Source organism: Callithrix jacchus, chromosome X (genome assembly GCF_049354715.1).
Source record: "Callithrix jacchus isolate 240 chromosome X, calJac240_pri, whole genome shotgun sequence".
NCBI lineage: Eukaryota > Metazoa > Chordata > Mammalia > Primates > Cebidae > Callithrix > Callithrix jacchus.
Genome location: NC_133524.1, coordinates 82,516,039 through 82,538,257, shown reverse-complemented (window position 1 = coordinate 82,538,257; position 22,219 = coordinate 82,516,039). Strand labels below are relative to the sequence as shown.

Below are 22,219 nucleotides of genomic sequence, written 5' to 3'. Positions count from 1 at the left end.
GACAATTAAATGTCTTCCTTCTCAACTGAGATACCTTTTATTTCTCTCTTGCCTAATTGCTGTGGGTAGGACTTCTGGTACTATGTTAAATAGAAATGTTAAGAGTGGGCATTCTTGTCTTGTGCTTGGTCTTAGAAGAGAAGCTTTGAGCTTTTCACCATTGAATATGATGTTAAATATCAGATTCTCATATATGGCCATTACCATGTTTAGGTACATTTCTTGTATAACTAATTTCTTGAAGTTTTTATCATAAAAGGATGTTGACGTTCGTCAAATGCCTTTTCTGCATCTATTGAGATGATCATATGGCTTTTGTCCTTCCTTTTGCTTATGTCTTATGTTATATTTATTGATCTGCATATTTTGAACCATTCTTCCAGCCCTTGGATAAATCCCACAGATCAGGGTAAATGATTATTTTAATGTGCTATTGAGTTCAGTGTGCTAGTATTTTGTCGAAGACTTTTGCATCTAAGTTCATCAGGAATATTGACCTGTAATTTTCTTTCCTTGTGGTGTCCTTGTCTGGCTTTTGTATAATGGTAATGCTGGCCCTGTAAAATGCACTTGAAAGTATTTGCTTGTTCAGTTTTTGAAAAGAGTTTGAGAAGGACTGGTATTACTCCTCCATTAAATGTTTCGTAGAATTCAGCAATGAAGCCATCATGTCCTAGGCTTTTATTTGATAGGAGACTTTTTGTTACTAGTGATTCAATCTCCTTACTCATTAGTGCTTTATTCAGATTTTCTATTTCTTTGTAATTAAGTCTTGTTAAGTTGTGTCTAGGAATTTATCAATTTTTTTCTAGATTATCCAGTTTATTGGCATATAATTGTTCACAGTAGTCTCATGATTTTTAGTATTTCTGTGGTATCATTTGTAATGCCTCCTCTTTCATTTCCGATTTGTCTTCTCTCCTTTTTAGAACTGAGTCTAGCTAAAGGTTTATCAATTTTATCTTTTCACAAAAACCAACTCTTAGTTGCACTGATCTTTTACTTTTTTTTCTGGTTTCTACATCACTTATTTATGCACTAATCTTTATTATTTCCTTCTTTCTGCTAACTTTGGGCTTAGTTTTTTTTCCTAGCTTCCTGACATGTACATTAGGTTTTATATTTGGGATCTGGAGCCTGAATCCACAGGAACTGGCCTGGTGGTGAGAGAGGCTTGGCACCTGGGACCACTGAGATGGGCCTGGAACCTAGGTCAGGGTTGTCTCAGCATCTCAGTCTATAGGGTCTGTCTCAGTACTGGGTTGAGAAAGGACCCTGGGTCTGCTGGAGCAGACCTGAACTCTGGTTTCTCTACAGCATTGGTATTATAGGAGCTGGTCTGAAGTCCAGGATTACAGCACTGGCCTGGTACCTGGAGCCACTGGAAATGGCCAGGATCCTGGGGCTGTAGAGAGAGACCTGGAGTCTGTGTCTGCTGGTACTGGCTAGAGGCTGAGTATACACATGCTTGTCTAGAGGCTAAGTCTTCAAGGACTAGCCCAGGTTCTGGGGCCAGCCTGGGTCCTGGGTATACATGAGTGGTCCATGAGCCTGGGTCCACGGAGGCCAATCCAGTAGTCGTGTCTACTGGAACAGTCCTAAACCCTGGGTCTGGTGGAGCATGGGACCACGGGAACTGTCCTAACACTGTACAGGACTAGAGCCTATGTCTCTGAGTTCCTGCCTAGTGTCAGAGGCTATGGGTGCTAATACAGCACAGGAGTGGTCCTCAAGCCTACAGCCATGAGAACTGGCCAACTCCTGGGGACAATCCTGATCCCAGTGTCACTAGGGGTGGCCTTGCCCTGGGGTGGCTCTGGAGCCTGAAGCTCCAAGGACCTGTCTGGGGCTGGGGATAGTCTAGAGCCTGGAGCTGCTGGTGGTGGCCTAGCACTAGGGAGGCCTAGGGCCTGGGGCTAGAGGATCCTGCCAGATAACAGGGTGGGCTTTCAGGTGGTATCTGCAGGTATTAACTTGAACCTGGGGTGAAGGGGCTAGCCTGGTAGTGAGCAGACCTGGAACCTGTATCCACACATGCCAGCCTGATGACTAAGGCTGCAAGAGCCAATCTGGTGCTGCGGGTAGCTGAGAGCTTAGGACCACTGAGGTCAGCTTAACATTGAGGACAGTCCAGAACCTGAGGATCCTGAGGTTGTCCTGATAGCAAGGCAGCCTGGAGATCAAGTATGCTACATAAGTCTGAAGCCTAGGACTATGGGATGCAGCCTGGTGCTGGAACAGGTGGGCTTGGAGGCTTAGCCCATAGGTACTGACCTGGAGTCTGGGAATGTGGGGGCCTACCCTGCACTGTGTTTTACTGATACAAGCCTGTTGCTGGTGTCCAAGGCAAAGTCTGGTGTCCATTGCCATCTTTATCTCCATGCTACAATGCCTGGTGTTGGGGGAGGGGTGACATGGGCAATGTAAAACTGACTGTTCCTCCTACTCTTATCAATGCATCTTTTCATAATTCTGTGCTACAGCCAGGAGCTGTAATTTCTCACTTGGTTTCCTCAGCTTTTATAAAGGTCATTTCATATATGGAGGGATATTGGAATTGACGTTTCTGTAAGGGAAGGAGTGCTGGAGAGTCCTATTCTGCCATCTTGCTGATGCTTGTCTCCGAGTCAGGGTTTTGACCAGTCATATCATCACCGATTCTGCTGACACTGCCTCTCTTCAGTACCCCACCCCCAGGTCCTGAATCAGGGCTTTCACATGTTGTTACGGAGGATGCATTCCTACTACTCTGTGCCCTGGCCCCTGGGTCTTGAGCCAGGGCTTTGAATAACCATCACTGGGGTTATGCTGCCACTGCTCTAGACTCTATACTCTGGGGCCTAAGTCACAGTTATCACTGCTGTGCATCCCACTCCCTGGGGTCTGAGTTGCGGCTACAACCAGCTACTTTTGGGGCCATACTACAGTTGCATCACAGACCCACAGCCCAGACCTCTTCTTGGTACTGTCATTGCTGGATCTGTGTTACTGTTATATCCCTTTCCCATTAAGTCAAGTCATTGTGGAATGTCCTAGAGACCCACCCTGAACTCTGTAGATGATGTACACAAGACCATGTTGTAATCACTGGCACCATTACCCCAGCAAGTACATCTGTGCCCCAATCCCCAGATGCTACAGCAGTTCTGTGTACACCTAACCACAGATCCTTTGATCTGCTGCTACTCCCTAGGCACTGGCACCGCCATCACTATCATAGCCTCTTTGGACTGCTATAACTAAATGCCTTAAGCTGGATTATTTATAAATTATAGAAATGTATTGCTTACAGTTCTGGAGGCTGGAAACTCACATACCAAGGCAACAGAAGATACAGTCTGTAATGGGGGCTTGCTCTGTGCTTCAAAGATGGTAACTTCTCCTAACACCCTTACATGGCAGAAGGAATAAGTGCATTCCCTTCAATCTCTATTATGGGGGCACTAATCCCATTTATGAGGGCAGAGCCCTCGTTATTTAATATCTTTCAGATAAGCCCTACTTATTAATATTATCACATAGGGTATTAGTTTTCAACATATAAATTTGAAGGGAACATCCACATTCAAACCATAGCAGTCACTGAGCATGCACCTCACCCCAATCCTAGTTTCACCACAGCTGTGGTTGTGTGAATGCCAGCAAGCCACAGCCAGTGCCAAAAGGAATAACCTTGGCTAGAATATTCCCCCATGAGAGAAAAGGGGTGCAGGAGGAACCCAGCAGCTAGCACCACCAAGGACACAACAGCCCTAGTCACTATAGCCACCACAGACTGCACACATATAAATATAAGGCTATCAGAAACATGAAAACATCAAGGAAATATGATACCACTAAAGAAACACAGTAACTATGCAGTAAGTGATCTCAAATAAATGGAGATATATGTTATCTGAAAAAGAATTAAAAATAATTATTTCAAGGAAGATCAGTGAGATACAAGAGAACACAGCTCAATGAACTCAGGAAAGTAATAAACAAGCTCAACAAAGAGCCAGAAATCATCAAAAAGAACCAAACAAAAATTTTTTAACTGAAGAATATAATGAATAAAATAAAAATGTAAAAGGGAGCTTCAAACAGCAGACATGATCAAATAGAAGAAACAATCTGCAAACTTGAAGGCATATCTTATGAAATTATCCAGTGAGAAGATAAAAAAAAGAAAAAAAATAGTGAAGAAAATCTGAGGAACTTGAGACACTATCAACTGAATCAGATTAATTACATTTGAATGACTGTCCCTTCCAAATTTCATGTTTAAATATAATCTCAAGTTTGAAGGTGGGGCCTGGTGGGAAGTTACCAGGTCATGGGAGCAGTCCCTCATAAATAACTTGGTGCTGCCCTCATGATAGTGAGTGAGTTCTTGCAAGAGCTGGTTGTTTAAAATTTTGTGGTACCTCCCCACTTGCTTTTTTGCTCCCACTTTCACCATATGACATACTGGCTCCTCATTGTCTTCTGGCATGATGGTTAGCTTCCTGAGGCCCTCACAAGAAGTATCTCAGCACCATGCTTCCTGTACACCCTGCAGTGCTATAAGTCAAAAATAAAACCTCTTTTCTTCACAAATTAGCTAGCCTCAGGTATTCCTTTATAGCAATGCATAAATGGTCTAATACAACATAGATGCTAAAGTCCTCAACAAAATACTTGCAAACTAAATTCAACAGCACATTAAAAGACTCATTCAAGGATAGAAGGAAAATGGCAAATATGAAGCAGGGCTAACATGCATCTCTCACTTGGACAGACAGAACAGTATGTGGAGACTCACACTGTGAACTTTTGTTCCAAGAACTACAGCAGGAACATACCAGAGAAACCAAAAGAATTCACAGGTCCTTTGATGGTAGCGGAGAGCAGCTGCAAATTCCATGAGACAGGTGAGTTTCCAAAGTGAGAGAGAGTGAAAATCTGCCTCCAAACACACATTCCCACTGGGGAATCTCAAAATCCAGATCACGGGAGAAGGATTTAACCTTGCTTAGAGCTGGAACAGATTTCAGGAGCCCCATGAAATATAGCAGCAGCAGTGGGGAAGAATCTTGTAGGCACTCAGAGTCTCCAGCTCAAACCCAGGGAAGCCTTACCTGACTATATATCACAGGAGCCCTCAAGACAGCCAGCAGAATGAGCAAGGGGTCACACTGTGAAAGAAGCTTCTAACTGTATTCTGTAATAATTTTGACTGGCACAAACATTCTTGAGCAGAATCTAGGGGGCGAACAGGAAGTGCTGCAGGTACAAGCATAGGAGCTAGTGACATTGTGAGCACACAGAGAGAGAAAAGGGCCTGAAAGCCATGCTTGCTTTCTCAGCAAGGAAACTGATGGCCTGGGGCAGGTCTGAGTTCTGTACACAGACTGCCTGGACCTAAACTGTTAGCAGGGCACTACAGAATCAAGATCTGCCTCACCAAATGCATGGGAGCTGGGTGAGTCCTTTCATTATTGGATATACCCCAAATCCATGGAGAACTATACTGCACAGCAGAGGTAGCCATAATCCCCTCTGGAATATAACTCCATTGGCTTGAGAACCAACCCTCACTCCATGCCCACAGTGGCCTATTCAAGCCCTGTGCAGTGGAATAAAAGTTTAAATTCAAATCCATCTAACCCTGCCCCGACCTGGTGGTATTTTCCAACCTGCCCTGGTAACCAAACACAAAAGACAATAACTCTTGGGAGCTTTATGGCCCTGCCTGAGAAAACAGAATACTTCCCCTGACTCACTTAGGACAAGCTTATATCCCACTTCTACTTATATCCCACCACTACCACCACAGCTGGTGCTATCTTGAATGTCTTACCTCCTGACTGGAGGCCAATTATCTCAGGCCATTACAGCAACTCCTGACAGAATAACCCTGCTCCCAAGAAGGAGGAGAGCACCATGTCACGGGATCACCCCATGGAATAAAAGAATCTGAACAGCAGAACTTGAGTTCTAGATCTTTCTGCTGGTGGGTAGTTTCTCACAGCAGAGACACAATTGCAGTACTGGGCACAGTAGGGAAAGTCTGCACCGATACCCCAACAGGCAGGGAACCTCTTGTGATCATGAAAGGTCTTGGAGAAGGGGACCTTGTTCCCCTCAGCACTCCGCTGAAGACAGAGCAGGGGCCTCCCCCACAGAAATGCAGCCTGAAGGAATGTACAGACAGCCTTGCTGGAACAATCCAGGGTGAGTGTATCCCCAGAGGAGGAGCACATTCCAGGTTCAGGCCAGCATGAGAGGCAGAGCAACAATTCTTCCCTACTTGGAATATCAACGTTCCTATACATGAAATGATGTGCCTGTATGATCCAAGTAGCTGAAACACAAAGACAGTAGTGAGGCTATGAGGTGAATAACTTTCCTGCTGACCTGGCAGGGGAGCTGAGGTAGCTCCCACTCTTCACCCTCATAAAACCTCAGCAGATCTCTCTGAGAGCTCACCCAGCAACCCTCATCAAGGTTAGGACCTTGGCTCACAGTTGGGCTTTATTAGGTTGGTGCAAAATTAATTGTGTTTTTTTGCTATCACTTTCAATGGCAAAAAACACAATTACTTTTGCACCAACCCTATCTTAGCCACAACTGGTGACTATCCAGGGATACCTCCCCTGTTGGCCTGAAGACTGAATCATCAATTCGGTAAATAAAATAATGGAAAAAATTAAGTAAATAAATAAATTGTACACCTTGAGAGAATGAGATAGCCTTCAAGAGATCCCTGCCATTCCAACTCCATAGGAGACAGAGAACTCACACATATACCACGACTATAACTACTATAAATATAGCTATAGTTTAGCATCAGGGAAAGTCAGCACACAAAAGCTCTCTTTATAGCTAAGGATTCATACAGAGTCGTCACCTCTCCAAGCACAAAGAATCAAATTAGGCTAAAATAAATGTTAAACTCTGGGCTGGGCATGGTGGCTCAGGCCTGTAATCCCAGCACTTTGGGAAGCCAAGGCAGGCGGATCACCTAAGGTCAAGAGTTTGAGACCAGCCTGGTCAACATGGTGAAATCCAATCTCTAAAATCCCAGCTACTCAGGAGGCTGAGGCAGAAGAATAACTTGAACCCGGGAGGCGGAGGTTGCAGTGAGCAGAGATCGTGCCATTCAGCCGGGGCAACAAGAATGAAACTCTTGCAGTGAGCAGAGATCACGAACTCCAGCCTGGGTAACAAGAGCAAAACTCCATCTCGTAAATAAATATTAAACTCTGATCCATAAGAGGGGAAGAAAAGAAATTAAAAAAAAATTTTTTTAAGTCCAATAGAAAAAAAGATTCAAGAACAATTTTAAAAAATAGTCTACCTAAATGAGAAGAAACCAGAAAAGCAATTCTGGTAATGACAATACAGGGTTCTAAACACCCCCAAATAATGACACCAGCCCCTCAGCAATGGATCCAACCCTAGAAGAAATCTCTGATTTGCCAGATAAAGAATTTAGAAGGTTTATTATTAAACTAGTCAAGGAGATACCCCAGAAATGTGAAAAAGACCTTAAATAAATAAAAAAAAATACAGTATATGAATGAAACATTTTCCAGAGAAACAGATATCCAAAAGAAAAATCGATCACAACTTCTGGAAAAAAAAGACACACTTAGTGAAATACAAAATACAGTAGAAATTTTCAAAAATAGACTAGAACAAGTAGAAGAAAAAAAGAATTTCAGAGCTTGAAGACAAGGCTTTCAAATTAACCCCATCAGAAAAATGAACAAAGCTTCCAAGAAATGGGGGATTATGTTAAATGAGCAAATCTAAGAATAACTGGTGTTTCTGAGGAAGAAGAGAAATCTAAAAGTTTGGAAAATTTGTTTGAAGGAATAACTGAAAAGAAATTCTCTCATCTTGCTAGAGATCTAGATATCCAACTACAAGAAGCTCAAAGAACTTCTGAGAAATTCATAACAAAGAGATCATCACCTACACACACAGTCATCAGGTTATCTAAACTCAAGGCAAAGGAAAAAAATCTTAAGAGCCATGAAACAAAAACATCAGATAAACTATAAAGAAAAACCTATCAGACTAACAGAAAATTTCCTAGCCAAAACCTTACAGCCAGAAGGGATTGGGGGTCCTACCTTCAACTTCCTTAAATAATTGTCAGCCAGTAATTTTGTTTCCAGCAAACCTAAACTTCATAAGTAAAGGAGAGATAAAGTTGTTTTCAGACAAAAAAAGTGCTGAGAGAATTACCAAGCCAACACTACAAGAAATGCTAATTCTAAATCTTGAAGGAAAACCTCAAAATACACCAAAATACAACCACCTAAAAGCATAACTCTCACAAGGACTATAAAACAATAATAGAATAAAAAAACCCAAGGTATTCAGGCAACAACTAGCATGATAAATAGAACAGTACCTCACATCTCAATACTAATGCCGATTGTAGATAAAGAATGGTGGAATGAATAAAAATCCACCAACCAAGTAATTGCTGAGACTCACTTAACACATAAACACTCACGCATACTTAAGGTAAAGGGGTGGAAAAAGATAGTCTGTGCAAAGGAACACCAAAAGTGAGCAGGAGTAGCTATTCTTATATCAGACAAAACACACTTTAACATAACAACAGTTCAAAAAGAAAAAGCAGGGTATTATATAGTGATAAGAGGACTAGTCCAATAGGAAGATATCATAGTCCTAAACACACATGTACTTAACACTGGAGCTCTAAAATTCATAAAACAATTACTACTAGACCTAAGAAATGAGATAGCAACACAATAATAGTGGGGGACTTCAACACTCCATTGACCACACTAGACAGGTCATCAAGACAGAACAAAGAAACAATGGACTTAAACTATATCCTAGAACAAATGGACTTAGATATTTATAGAACTTACTACCCCAAAACTGTAGAATATACATTCTTTTCATCAGGTCATGGAACATTCTCCAAGATAGACCCCATGACAGGCCAAAAAACACTTCTGAATAAATTTAAGAAAATCAAAATCATATTAAACATCTTTTAAGACCAATGTGGAATAAAACTGAAATCAACTCTAAAGAGAACCCTCAAAACTATACAAATACATGGAAATAAAATAATCTGCTATTGAATGATCTTTGGGCCAACAATGAAATCAAGATGGAAACTGAAAACTTCTTTGACCTGAATGATAATAGCAACACAACTTATCAAAACCTCTGGAATACTGCAAAAAGCAGTGCTAAGAGGAAAATTCATGGCATTAAATGCCTACATCAAGAAGTCTGAAAAAGCCCAAATATTGACAATCAAATATCACACATCTAGGAACTGGAGAAACAAGGACAAACTAAATCTAAAGCTAGAAGAAAAGAAATAACAAAATCAGAGCAGTACTAATAAAATTGAAACAAAAAAATACAGAAGATAATGAAAACAAAGATCTGGTTCTTTGAAAAGATAAAGAAAACTGATAGACCATTAGCAAGATTAAACAAGAGAAGAGAGAAGATCTAAATCAACTCAAGTAGAAATGATAAGGGAGATATCACAACTGATACCACAAAAATACAAAAGATCATTGAAGGCTACTATGAACACCTTTGTGCCCACAAACTAGAAAATCTAGAACAGATGGATAAATTTCTGGAAATATGCAACCCTCCTAGATTAAATCAGAAAGAAACAGAAACTGAACAGACCAATAGCAAGTAGTGAGACTGAAACAGTAATTAAAAAATTGTCAATAAAAACAGATTCTAGGACCAGATGAATTCAGTTAAATTGTATCAGACATTCAAAAAAAGAACTGGTATCAATCCTACTGAAACTGCTCCAAAAAATAAAGAAAGAGGGAGTCCTCCCTAGATCATTCTATGAAGCCAGTATCACCCAAATACCAAAACCAGGAAAGGCCATAACAACAATAACAAAAAGAAATAAAACTGCAGACCAATATCCCTGATGAACATAGATGCAAAAATCCTCAACAAAATACTAGCTAACTGAATCCCAATAGCATATCGAAAAGATAATATATCATGAGCAAGTGGGTTTCATACCAGGGATACAGGGATGGTTTAACATACAAAAGTCAATAAATGTGATACATCACATAAACAGAATTAAAACTAAAAATCATATGATCATCTCAATAGAAGTAACAAAAGCATTTGAAAAAATCCTGGATCCCTTCATAACAAAAACCTTCTTTAAAATTGGCATAGAAGGGACAGACCTCAAGGTAATAAAAGCCATTTATGACAAACCCACAGCCAATATCATACTAAATGGGGGACAAATTGAAAGTATTCCCAATGAGAACTGAAACAAGACATGGATGGTCACTTTGACCACTTCTACGCAATAGGATACTGGAAATCCTAGCCAAAGAAGTCAGACAAAGAAAGAAATAAAGGGAACTCAAACTGGAAAAGAGGAAGTCAAACCATTGCTATTCACCAATAATATCTGTTCACCAATCATATCTGATAGTATACCCAGAAAATCCTAACAACTTATCCAAAAAGCTCCTAGACCTGATAAAATAATTTAGTTAAGTCTCAGGTTACAAAATCAATGCACAGAAATCAGTAGGATTGCTAAACATCAACGACCAAGCTGAGAATCAAATCAATAATTCAATCCCTTTTACAACAGCTGCAAAACAAAAACAAAAAATAAACAAGCAAACAAAACCTCAGGAATATACTTAACCAAGGAGGTGGAAGATTTCTGTAGGAAAACTATAAAACACTGCTGAAAGAAATTATAGACAACACAAACAAATGGACACATATCCCATGCTCATGGATGGGTATAATCAATTTTGTGAAAATGACCATACTGCCAAAAACGATCTATAGATTCAATAAAATTCACATCAAAATACCATCAACATGCTTCATAGAACTAGAAGAAAACAATCCTGAAATTCTTAAGGAACCAAAAAAGAGCCCACATAGCTGAAGTAGCACTAATCAAAAAGAACAACTCTGAAGATATCATATTACCCAACTTCAAACTATACTAAAGCTACAGTTACCAAAACATTGTACTGGTATAAAAGTAGCCACATAGACCAATGGAACACAGTAGACAACCAAGAAATAAAGCCAAATACTTATAGCCAACTTATTTTAGACAAAGCAAACAAAAACATAAGAGTTGGAAAAGCACACCCCTTTTAGTCAACAAATTATGCTGGAATAACTGGCAAGCCACAGAATGAAACTGGATCCTCATCTCTCACCTTATACAAAAATCAACTCAAGATGGATCAAGGACTTAAATCTAAGACCTAAAACCATAAAAATTCTAGAAGATAATATCAGAAAAACTCTTCTAAACATTGGTTTAGGCAAAGAGTAGTTCATGACCAAGAACCCAAAAGCAAATGCAACAAAAACAAAAATAAAGAGATGGGAACTGATTAAACTAAAAAGCTTCTACATAGCAAAGGAAATAATTAGCAGAGGAAACAGACAACAGACAGAGTGGGAGAAAATACTCACAAACTATGCATCTGACAAAGGACTAATATCCAGAATCTAAAAAGAACTCAAACAAATCAGCAAGAAAATAACTTGCATGAACAAGTAGGCAAAGGTCATGAATAGACACTTCTCAAATATGCAAATATCCAACAAACATATGAAAAAATGCTTAACATCACTAATTATCAGGGAAATGGAAATTCAAACCACAGTGCAATCCCACCTTACTCCTGCAAGAATGGCCATAATTAAAATTAAAAAACAATACTTGTTGGTGTGGATGTGGTAAAAAGGGAACACATTTACACTGCAGGTAAGAATGTAAGCTAGTACAACCACTATGGAAAACAGTATGGAGATTCCTTAAAGAATTAAAAGTAGAACTACCATTCGATCCAGCAATCTCACTACTGGGTATTTACTCAAAGGAAAAAAGTTATTATATAAAAATGTCACTTGCACATGCATGTTTACAGCAGCACAATTTGCAATTTTGAAAATATATAACCAGCCCGAATGCCCATAAACCAATAAATGGACCAAAAAAAATGTGGACTATATATACAACATGGAATACTACTCAACCATAAAAAGGAACAAAATAATGGCATTTGCAGCAACCCAGATGAAGCTGGAGAACATTATTCTAAGTGTAGTAACTCAGGTATTGAAAAACCAATTACCATATGTTCTCACTAATAAGTGGGGGCTAAGCTATGAGGATGCAAAGGCATAAGAATAATATAATACACTTTGGGAACTTGAGGAGAACAGTGGGAGGGGGTAAGGGACAAAATACTGCACACTGAAGACAGTGTACACTGCTCAAGTGACAGGTGCACCAATCTCAGAATCACCACCAAAGAACTCATCCATGTAACCTAAAACCACCTATTCCTGCAAAACTACTAATATTTTGTTTAAATGTGTAAAATATCTGAACAGATACTTCATTAAAGATACACAGATAGCAAATAATCACATGAAAAGATGCTTAACATCATGTCATTGGAGAATCACAAATTAAACCAACAATGAGATACCACTACATACCTACTAGCAGGGTGAAAATCCAAAACATTGATAACAGTGAGTGCTGAGGAGAATGTGGAGCAATGGCAAGTCTCATTCATTGCTGGTCGGAATACAAAATGGTACAGCTACTTAGAAGAGTAGCTTGACAGCACTATTCACGACAGCAAAGATATGGAATCAACCTAAATGCCCACCAATGACAGATTGGATAAAAAAAATTGGTACATATACACCACGGAATAGTATGCAGCCATAAAAAGGAATGAGATCATGTCTTTTGCACAAACATGGATGAAGCTGTAGGCTGTTATCCTTAACAAGTAAATGCAAGAACAGAAAATCAAATACCACATGTTTTTACTTATAAGTGGGAGCAAGTGATGAGAACTTACAAACACAAAGGAAACAACGGACACTGGCATCTTCTTGAAGTGGGAGCTAAATGATGAGAACTTACAAACACAAAGGAAACCACAGACACTGGGGTCTTCTTTCTTCTAGGAGAAAGGAGAGGAGGAGAAAAGATAACTATTGGGTAATGAGTTTATTACCTGAGTGATGAAATAATCTGCACAACAAATGCCCATGATATGAGTTTACCTGTGTAACAAACCTTCACATGTACACCTGAACCTAAAATAGAAGTTGGAAAAACAATTAAATGAACAAATAAAAATAAAAGATTCATTCACCATGATCAGTGGGGTTTATCCCAGGGAAGCACGGATGGTTCAACATATGCAAATTAACAAACATGATACACCACATTAACCGAATGAAAGATAAAAACAACACAATCATTTCAATGAATACACAAAAAGCATTTGGCAAAATTCAACACCCTTTTGTGATAAAAACTCTCAACAAATTAATTATACAAGGTATGTACCTCAACATAATAAAGGGCATATGAGATAAGGCCACAGTAATATCATAACCAAGGTGAAAAGCTAAAAGCTTTTCCTCTAAGATCAAGAACCAGACAAAGTTGCTCACTCTTGCCACCTCTATTCAACATAGCACTGGAAGTCCTAGCCAAAGCAATTAGGCAAGTGAAAGAAATAAGAGGCATTCAAATTGGAAAAAAAGAAATAAAATTGTCTCTTTTCCCACATTACATGATATTATACATAGAAGATTTTAAATATGCCACCAAAACCCTGTTAGAACTAATAAATAAAGGGAACTGCAGCATACAAAGTCAACATACAAAAAGCAGTTGGATTTCTATGCACTATCGAAGATGGTCTACCCAAAAAAGAAAGAAAACCCATTTAAAATAGCATCAGAAAGAATAAAACAGAAATAAACTTAACCCAAGAGGTGAAAGAACTGTATACTGATAACTATCAAAGAGTGATGAACAAAACTGAAGATACAAATGAATGCAAGATATCCTATGTTCATGAATTGGAATAATTAATGTTAAAGTAGCCACACTACCCAAAGCTATCCACAGATTCGATTCTAATGGCATATTTCACAGACATAGGAAAATAAACAATTGCAAAATTTGTATGGAATCACAAAATACTCTGAATAGCCAAAGTAGTTGTATAACCAAAGCAAATAAAATCAGCAATTGCAAAGATATCTGTATTCCACGTTCATTGCAGGATTATTCACAACAGCCAAAATATGAAAACAACCTAAGTGTCTGCCAACAGATGAATGAAGAAATTGTGGTACACACACATACACAAAACACACACACACACACACACACACACACACAGGCAATGGGTTATTATTCAACCATAAAAAAAGAAAGAAAACCTGTCATTTGCAACAACATGGATAAACCTCAAGGGCATTATGCTAAGTAAGTCAGACAGAGAAAGACAAACTCTGCATGACTTTATTTGTACTGGAATCTTAGGAAGTTGAACTCACTGAACTAGACAGTAGAATGGTGGTTACAGGGGCCAAGGTGAGGGAAAGGGGAGAGGTTGGGAGGTTGGCCAAAGGGCACAAACTTTCAATGATAAGATAGGTAAATTCAAGGGATATAATATACAGCATGGTGAAGTGATACATATAAACTAATTTGATTCTGGTAATCATTCCACAACATATATGTATATCAAATTATCACATTGCACATCTTAAAACAATTTTACTTGTCAATTACACCTCAATAAAGTTGGGGAAAAAGAAAAAAAACCATAATCCCAGAGGGTCATATAACTACCTCTTCCCTGGGCACATCTTGAATTTATCATTACCTATAACTTTTTAATAGCTAAAATCATAAATTCTGCAAGTTTTTGTCTGAGTACAACCTCCTTTCATTACAGTTTCGATTTCCTTACTGATCTATTCCAGTTCTTACAGGTAAAGTTACCTACCTTAGAAGACTTTTAGTGAAAATTAAATGAAATAATGCATATCAACAGCTTAGCACAGTACCTGATACACAATAAGTCCTCAATAAATCATAGGCAAATTTTGATTTTCATTATTCTATTATAAACAAATTATCTGCCAATACCCAAACTGTCCTCAAACTCACTCTCAACCTCTGTCATTAATGAAATTTGGCTTTTATTTGACACTATTATTATATATTCCTCTAAATCCTTTTAAATGAAGGCCAGACCCCCAGGAATTCCTCAATTCCAGAAGACAGGAGAAATCAGTACAGTTCTGGCTTCTCAAGCACCACAATCTCCACAAATCTTAGCCATTTCTAATACAGTTACCCTACCTTGCAATGATCAGAAACTGTTTCACCTCCAAGATCCTAAATGCTTGAAATTTCCCTGATTAAAATAGAATATTCTTTCAACTCTCCTAGTCTTTCTGAACTAGATCTTCTCTGTCACTATGGTCATAAATCTTCTAGTACCCTGGTCCATCACTTCAATCTTCTTCTTCATTTGTCTCCTTTTCCCGAATGGATGACTATTTGGATAAATTTCCTAGATCTTCTAGCATTCTCACCTTGACAACACACAGCACTTGAGCACTCCCACTGTCTCCTCTTCCCATCCTATGCTGTGAGCACTGCTGCAGAAAGTCACTACTAGAGCCAACACTAACCAGGGCCTCACATCTCCGCAATTATTAATATTTTATTCAATGTCTACTGATACTTTACCGAATTTCCTACAGCACCTTTTCCAAGCCTATCCCATTCTTAACCTCATAAAGCCACATTTTCGTCTCTCAGCAAATGACCTTAAGATTTACCCAGAAGATACCGACATCCACTGTGAGCTCGCTCCTCTACCTCCTCTGTTCTTCGAAATCTCTCTGTATCAACACCTTCTATCTTGACCAACTCTGGCCTTTGAAGCAAAGTATCTCCTCTTTGCCAAGGTTCATTCCTCCACTTGTTCTCTTGATTTTACCACTTTCTTACGAAATATGGTTATGAGTCCAGGTTCAGGACTCAAACTATGTGATTTCCGATCCAGCTCTACCACTTTACTCCTGTGTGACCCTGGAGTTACTTGACCTACCTGTAAAAAGGTGATTAATAACAGTTCCTACTCATAGGGCCAATGTGAAACATAAATGAGATAATCCACATAAACTGCTTAGCAAAATTCCTAGCACACAGTCAATATTTAATAACATAATAGCTGTAAATACTATAATCTTTCCCTCTATATACCTCCTGGTACATTTTCCCTTGTCTCCAAAGAAGCTCAAGTTTCCTGTCTCCTGTTTTTTTGTTTGTTTGTTTTAATTAAAAGATACCTTTTCTGGAATTTGCTACCCTCATTGCAAGATTTCTTTCCTTCATTTCACCACCAAACTTCTCTAAAGAGTAATGTGTAACTCCTTTCCAGAGGAAGCAAGGAGGAGTGGAAAGATTTTGCAGACAAATATACCTGTTTGAACCTAGTTCTTCCACTTAGCAGCTGTATGATTTGGAGCAAGCAGTTTTTCTGAGCCTTCGTTTGTTCATCTGTAAAATGGATATCCATGTCTTAGGGTCATCAAGAGGATTACAGTAAAATAATATATGTACATTATTTGGCCAAAGTAGGTGCTAAATGAATGCCGGTTCTCCATCCCTTATTCTTCTCTTAACCCCTTACAATCTCGGCTGTCCCTCTACCACTCTATTTATATCTCTTTAGCTCATTTCGTCTCTTATTAGCATGGTTTTGAATAATCTGACTTCTCTAAACCTTAATTTTCATCTGTAAGATGGTAATAGTACATACCACATAAAGTTGCCTTAAGAATAAGTGAATTAACACATGTAATGTGTTTTAGCATAGAGCCTTCCCTGGAGTAAGCACTTAATAAATGATAGCTGCAGTAACTTATTAATGGTGAAATCAATGGTCTGTTCAACTCTCTTCTTAAGTTTCAGTGACAACACACTATTGTGGTTTCCTTTTTGCCACTGACCATTCCTTCTCTCTCTGCACCTCCTCCATGAAGCCTTCCTTTACTCTCTTCAAACCAAGTGTGAGCTATCTCTCCTTTTCACCCCCAGAGCACTTTGTACTTAAGGTAAGAAATTTCCCTTACTCTGAATCACAGTCATTTGTGTTATATGTGTTATATCTCCAGCACTTAATTTCTTTTGTCCTCATTGCCAGGCACTTTATTTATGCAGAACATGTTGACTACCTAATATACATCAGACCTGTGCTAGGTACTAAGGTGCCAGGTACTAAGGATACAAAGGTTAATATAATTACTGTCTTCAAGGAACTTATAGTGTAGGTAGCTAGAACAGACAAATAAACAGTCCATTATCTGCAGTGAATAAATGCTTGGTTAAGATTGTGCCCAGAGACACTCTTAGACAAGGCATTATTGTGTTTTTCACATGAGGAGGCTGTACACAAATACCTGTTGAATGAATGAATGGACTATAAATACAACTAGATAAAGATGGGAAGAGGCACTTTAGGCTCAGAGAAAAGCACGTAAAAAAGCATCGAGGGGTCAAGCAAGTAGCTCAGTATTGACAGGAGGAGGGTTCCTGAGTGACAAGAGATGAAGCTGGAAAGTCAAGGCAAAATCAAGTGTTCTAGATGTAAGAATATGACCTGACCCTACAAGGGAGATGATGGCGTGCCCATAAAGGTTTTTACATAGGGGAGGGGCAAAATCAGATTTGCATTTTGGTACTGTGGCAACACAGAGGAAAATGGATTACATGAGAGCCAGGCTTGAGGTAGCAAGTTCAGTTAGGAGGTTGTTGAAAGAACTCAGATGAAGTACGAGAACCAGAACTGCAAAAATGAAGTGAGAATGGTGAATCAAGACGGACACTGCCGATTAAACTTCAGCTGAACTTAATTGTTCATCTTGTATCTCCTGCAAGCCCAACAGAATATTTTACACTTAAAACCTGCTACGTAAATATCTGTAAACTATCGTTATTTAAAACTACTTTGGGAACTGCAGCAAGCAGCCAGCTGAGTCACTCACTGTACACGGATTCCCAAGTAAAGGCACCTTTTCCCAGCGTAAAACTCGAAAGAAAACAGGTTATTCGAGCACAGAGTAACAACACTAAGTGTAAACCAGAGCACTGCTAAGAGACTATAGGACGTCTCTATCCTGGTCTGTGTCACCCCAAATAATGTTTCAACAAAGTCCTTCCATAAGGTCATGAGGCCTTGCCCTGTGCGCCGAGACAAATCCCAAGGATATGTAATTTTTTCTGATTGTTGCAGCTCAAGACTGAAACTTCTGACAGCGGCTCGTCGCCTGGCCAGCCACTTTCACCCAGCCGTTTCCCAGTTTTGTACTGTGCCACTGTGTAAATCAACAACTGCAGGGGATTGAGGGAGCAGTGTCCCAGGCTGATAAAACCCTCACGGGAAGAGGCAGGCGTCTTGAGGTTTCAAATAATGATTACAATTATCTCACAACCCACCTCCACCCCGCCCCTTGCTCCGGGGCTCCTTCAGAAGTTAGTAGGATCCCGTTTACTGGGATACTATCGGCAGCTACAGAAATTGAGCAAATTCATTTCCGCTTACCCTGATCGCCGCCATGTCTACGACCCTTTCAGCCAAGGTTTTTCAGACGGAGAGCGGAGAGGGACAAATCGGTTCAACTAGGCTCTCCATATGATAGCCCCGCCCCGTCGCGCCCTTTGCCTGCCAGTTACCGCCTTTTTCCCGCCCTTCTCCGGCTGCCTCGGCAGCCGCTGCAGTTTTAGTCAGCTGTCTTCCAGAGAAACTTTACCCTTGTGGTTGGTTGACCCTCCCAGTCCCTTTCAGAATATTATCCATCGTCCAGGTGAGAGTTATTTTCCTGGGAACAGAACTTTTAATTATTTTGTTTCAGGGATATGTGATATGTCTAGATAAGGACTTAATACCCAAGTCTAGCTGCTTTTATAATTATGTAGTCAGAAAAAGAACTTATTACCTCTGCGAAACATGGGTAAGTTAATTCATTCTAAAACTATGTCACGGAGAGCTTACTCTATGCTGGGCAGTTTTTCGGGGTACAGACAAAACATAGTGGCTTCCTCATAGAGCTTATGATTACAAGAGTAAAACAGACAAATGTTGTGAATGAAAATATAGCACTATGGGAATGAGGTGGGAGTTTACTGGTTTATATCAATGAGAGAAAGACTCTGATAAGCTCATTTGAGAAAAGTCCTGCGGGAATTTAGAGGAGAGGGTTCCAAGCAGAAGGAATAGCAATGAAAAAATCCAGTGAGGCTGGAGCAATAATTTCAGAGGTAACAAATAACACAGTGTAGGGGCTTTCATGCCGCCAGAATAAATTTGGATTTTATTCTGAATAAGATGGGAAATCTTAGGAGGGATTTGTGTAAATGTGTGATGTGATCTAATTTACATTTTTAAAGGATGATTTTGGTGCTATCAGAAGAATATACTAAGGATATATTGCAACATTCACAACAGGAGCAAGGTCTTCCGTAGGCCTCCATGAAGGATTCTGAGGAAAGAAGATGCTCATAATGTGCCCATTAACAGTCCCAATATTAATTGATGTATTCATTCATTCAGTCAACAAATATTTATTAAGTGCAAACTATATACTAGGCATTAGTTGATACCTATCACTTGTGATACCCAAAACACATCCTTTTTTTAACAGAACTATCCTGTAGATGACAAAATGATTTTAAGAAATAATGATGAAATTAAATTAATAATGAAACTACAAAAGGAACATTGAGTGACTATTTTCTTTTACTGAACTTATTATAAACATATACATATATATATATGTCAATATAAAAATAAAATACAAAATAAATAGTACAGAACCAAAAAGGAAAAAATGGATCAAGGTGTTTTAATTGCATTAATGCATTTTTCAAAGGAAAAAACTTATATCTACACCGTGGTCTATCACAGGAATGAATAGTAATATTACAGGTTTCTGTTTTTGAGCCTTAACTTCTGTGTATTTGTCAATAACTTCATCAAAATTCAACATTTCTATATATTAAATAAATGGTATACCTAGATTTGTCAAGCTAACTTTGTTCATAACTGATTGATGCACACTTTTTATTTATTTTAATATTAGTCAGATTTGTTTCACAGTAATCAACAGATAGACAAATCAAAAAAGTCTTAAAATTGTGAATAAGCTTAGAATAAATTTATAACAATCTTATTTCCCCCAAATTTCAGTAACACCGATGTTTTGTTGTTGTTGTTGCTTCTTCTCCAACTTTAACTTTTATTTTGTGTTCAGGTATGTGTGCAGGTTTGTTATATAGGCAAATTGCATGTCAGGTGGGGTTGACAAACAGATTATTTCCTCATGCAGGTAATAAGCATAACAATTGATAGTTTTTCAATCCCTCCACCCTCCACCCCCAAGTAGGCCCCAGTGTCTATTGTTTCCATCTTTGTGTCCATGCATACTCATCATTTAGTTCCCTCTTATAAGTCAGAAACTGCAGTATTTGGTTTTATGTTTCTACATTAGTTCATTAAGTGTAATGACCTCCAGCTGTACCCATGGTGCTGCCAAGGACATGATCTCATTCTCTTTTATGACTGCATAGTATCCCATGGTGTGTATGTATTACATTTTCTTTATCCAATCTACTGTTGATGGGCATTTAGGCTGAGTCAATGTCTTTGCTAGGGAGAATAGTCCTGTGATGAACAGACCCATGCATGTGTCTATACAGTAGAATGCCTTATGTTCCTTTGAGTATATACCCATTAATGGACTCCCTATTCAATAAATGGTGCTGGGAAAACTGGCAAGCCATAGGCAGAAGACTGAAACTGAACCCCTTCCTTACACCACAATAAAAATTAACTAAAGATGGATTAAAGACTTTAATGTAAAACCCAAAACTATAAAGACCCTGGAAGATAAACTAGGCAATGCCATTCTGGACATAGGAGCTAGCAAAGATTTCATGACAAAGACACCAAAAGCATTGCGACAAAAGCAAAAACTGATAAATGTGATCTAATTAAACTAAAGAGCTTCTGTACCGCAAAAGAAACTATCAACAGAGTAAACAGACAACCTACAGAATTGGAGAAAATAATATCCAGCTTCTGTAAATTACTTAAACAAATTTACAAGAAAAACAACCCTATGAAAAAGTGGACAAAGGACATGACAGATACTCCTCAAAAAAAGACATACATGAAGCCAACAAGCATATTTTAAAAAGCTCAATATCAGTGATCATTAGAGAAATGTATATCAAAATCATGATGAGATACCATCTGAAACTAGTAAGAATGACTATTATTAAAAGTCAAAAAATAACAGATTTGGGTGAGCTAGCAAAGAAAAGGGAACACTAATACACTGTTGGTGGGAGTGTAAATTAGTTCAACCATTATGGAAAGCAGTGTGGCAATTCCTCAGTAAGCTAGAAACAGAACTATCAATTGACCCAGCAATACCATTACTGAGTAAATACCCAAAAGAATATAAGTTGTTCTATCTTGAAGACACATGCATGCATATGTTTATTGTAGCACTGTTCCTAATAGCAAAGACATGGAATCAACCTAAATGTCCAATCATGAGTTAGACTGGGTAAAGAAAATGTGGTATATGTACACCATGAAATACTACACAGCCAAAAAAGGAATGATATTGTGTCCTTTGAAGCAAGATGGGTGGAGATGGAAGCCTTCATTCTTGAAAAACGAATGCAGGAACAGAAAACCAAATATCACATGTTTGCACTTATAAGTGGGAGCTAAATAATGAGAACATGTGAACACAAAGAGAGGAACAACAGACACTGGGCCCCACTTGACCGTAGAGGGTGGGTGGAGGGAGAGCATCTATTTGATGCTAGGCTTAGTACCTGGTGATGAAATAATCTGTACGACAAACCCCTTAACATGACTTTACCTATATAACAAACCTTCACATGTACCCCAGAACCTAAAATCAAGGTTTAAAAAAAATAAGTAAATAAATAAATAAAACAAGATTAACATTTTTAATCCAAAAATAGAAAAAAATCATAATTCCTTTACACCCATATTTTCCTATATGAACAATCAAGAATAAATCAGTGGAATGCATTTAATGTTTTCATACCCTTATCCACAAATATAGAAGCTTATGATTGACATTTTTTTATCAATTAAAAACTTTGACTTTATGTAAGAATGATCTATAGGACACAGGGAACTGTTGTTTATGAGAATAAAAAGAAATGTAATTCTCAGAATATGTCTATGTGATGTCACAATTAGTGGCAGAAATATTTAAAAAGTCAGAAAAAAATATATATGTTGGGCTTGAGGTAGTGCACAAC

The 22,219-nt window shown here is 38.7% G+C and overlaps 1 protein-coding gene across 3 annotated transcripts in view; it reads right to left on the bottom strand.

Annotated features, from left to right (window-relative positions):
• APOOL (apolipoprotein O like) overlaps nucleotides 1–18,507 on the bottom strand; it is a 74,563-nt gene extending 56,056 nt beyond the window's left edge. Inside the window, exons 1-2 of one of the 3 annotated variants that reach the window (XM_017968571.4) lie at nucleotides 18,456–18,507; nucleotides 16,335–16,411 (exon numbers count right to left, since the gene is read on the bottom strand). Coding sequence is in view for 2 of the 3 variants with exons in the window: in XM_054251146.2 (XP_054107121.1) it covers nucleotides 12,888–12,917 (30 nt within the window). In the remaining variant the exon portion in view is untranslated. Of the gene's footprint in view, nucleotides 1–12,887; nucleotides 12,990–16,334; nucleotides 16,412–18,455 lie in introns of those variants that run through there. The other 2 variants (XM_002763048.7, XM_054251146.2) reach the window with 2 other exon arrangements.
• Nucleotides 18,508–22,219: the final 3,712 nt, after the last annotated feature.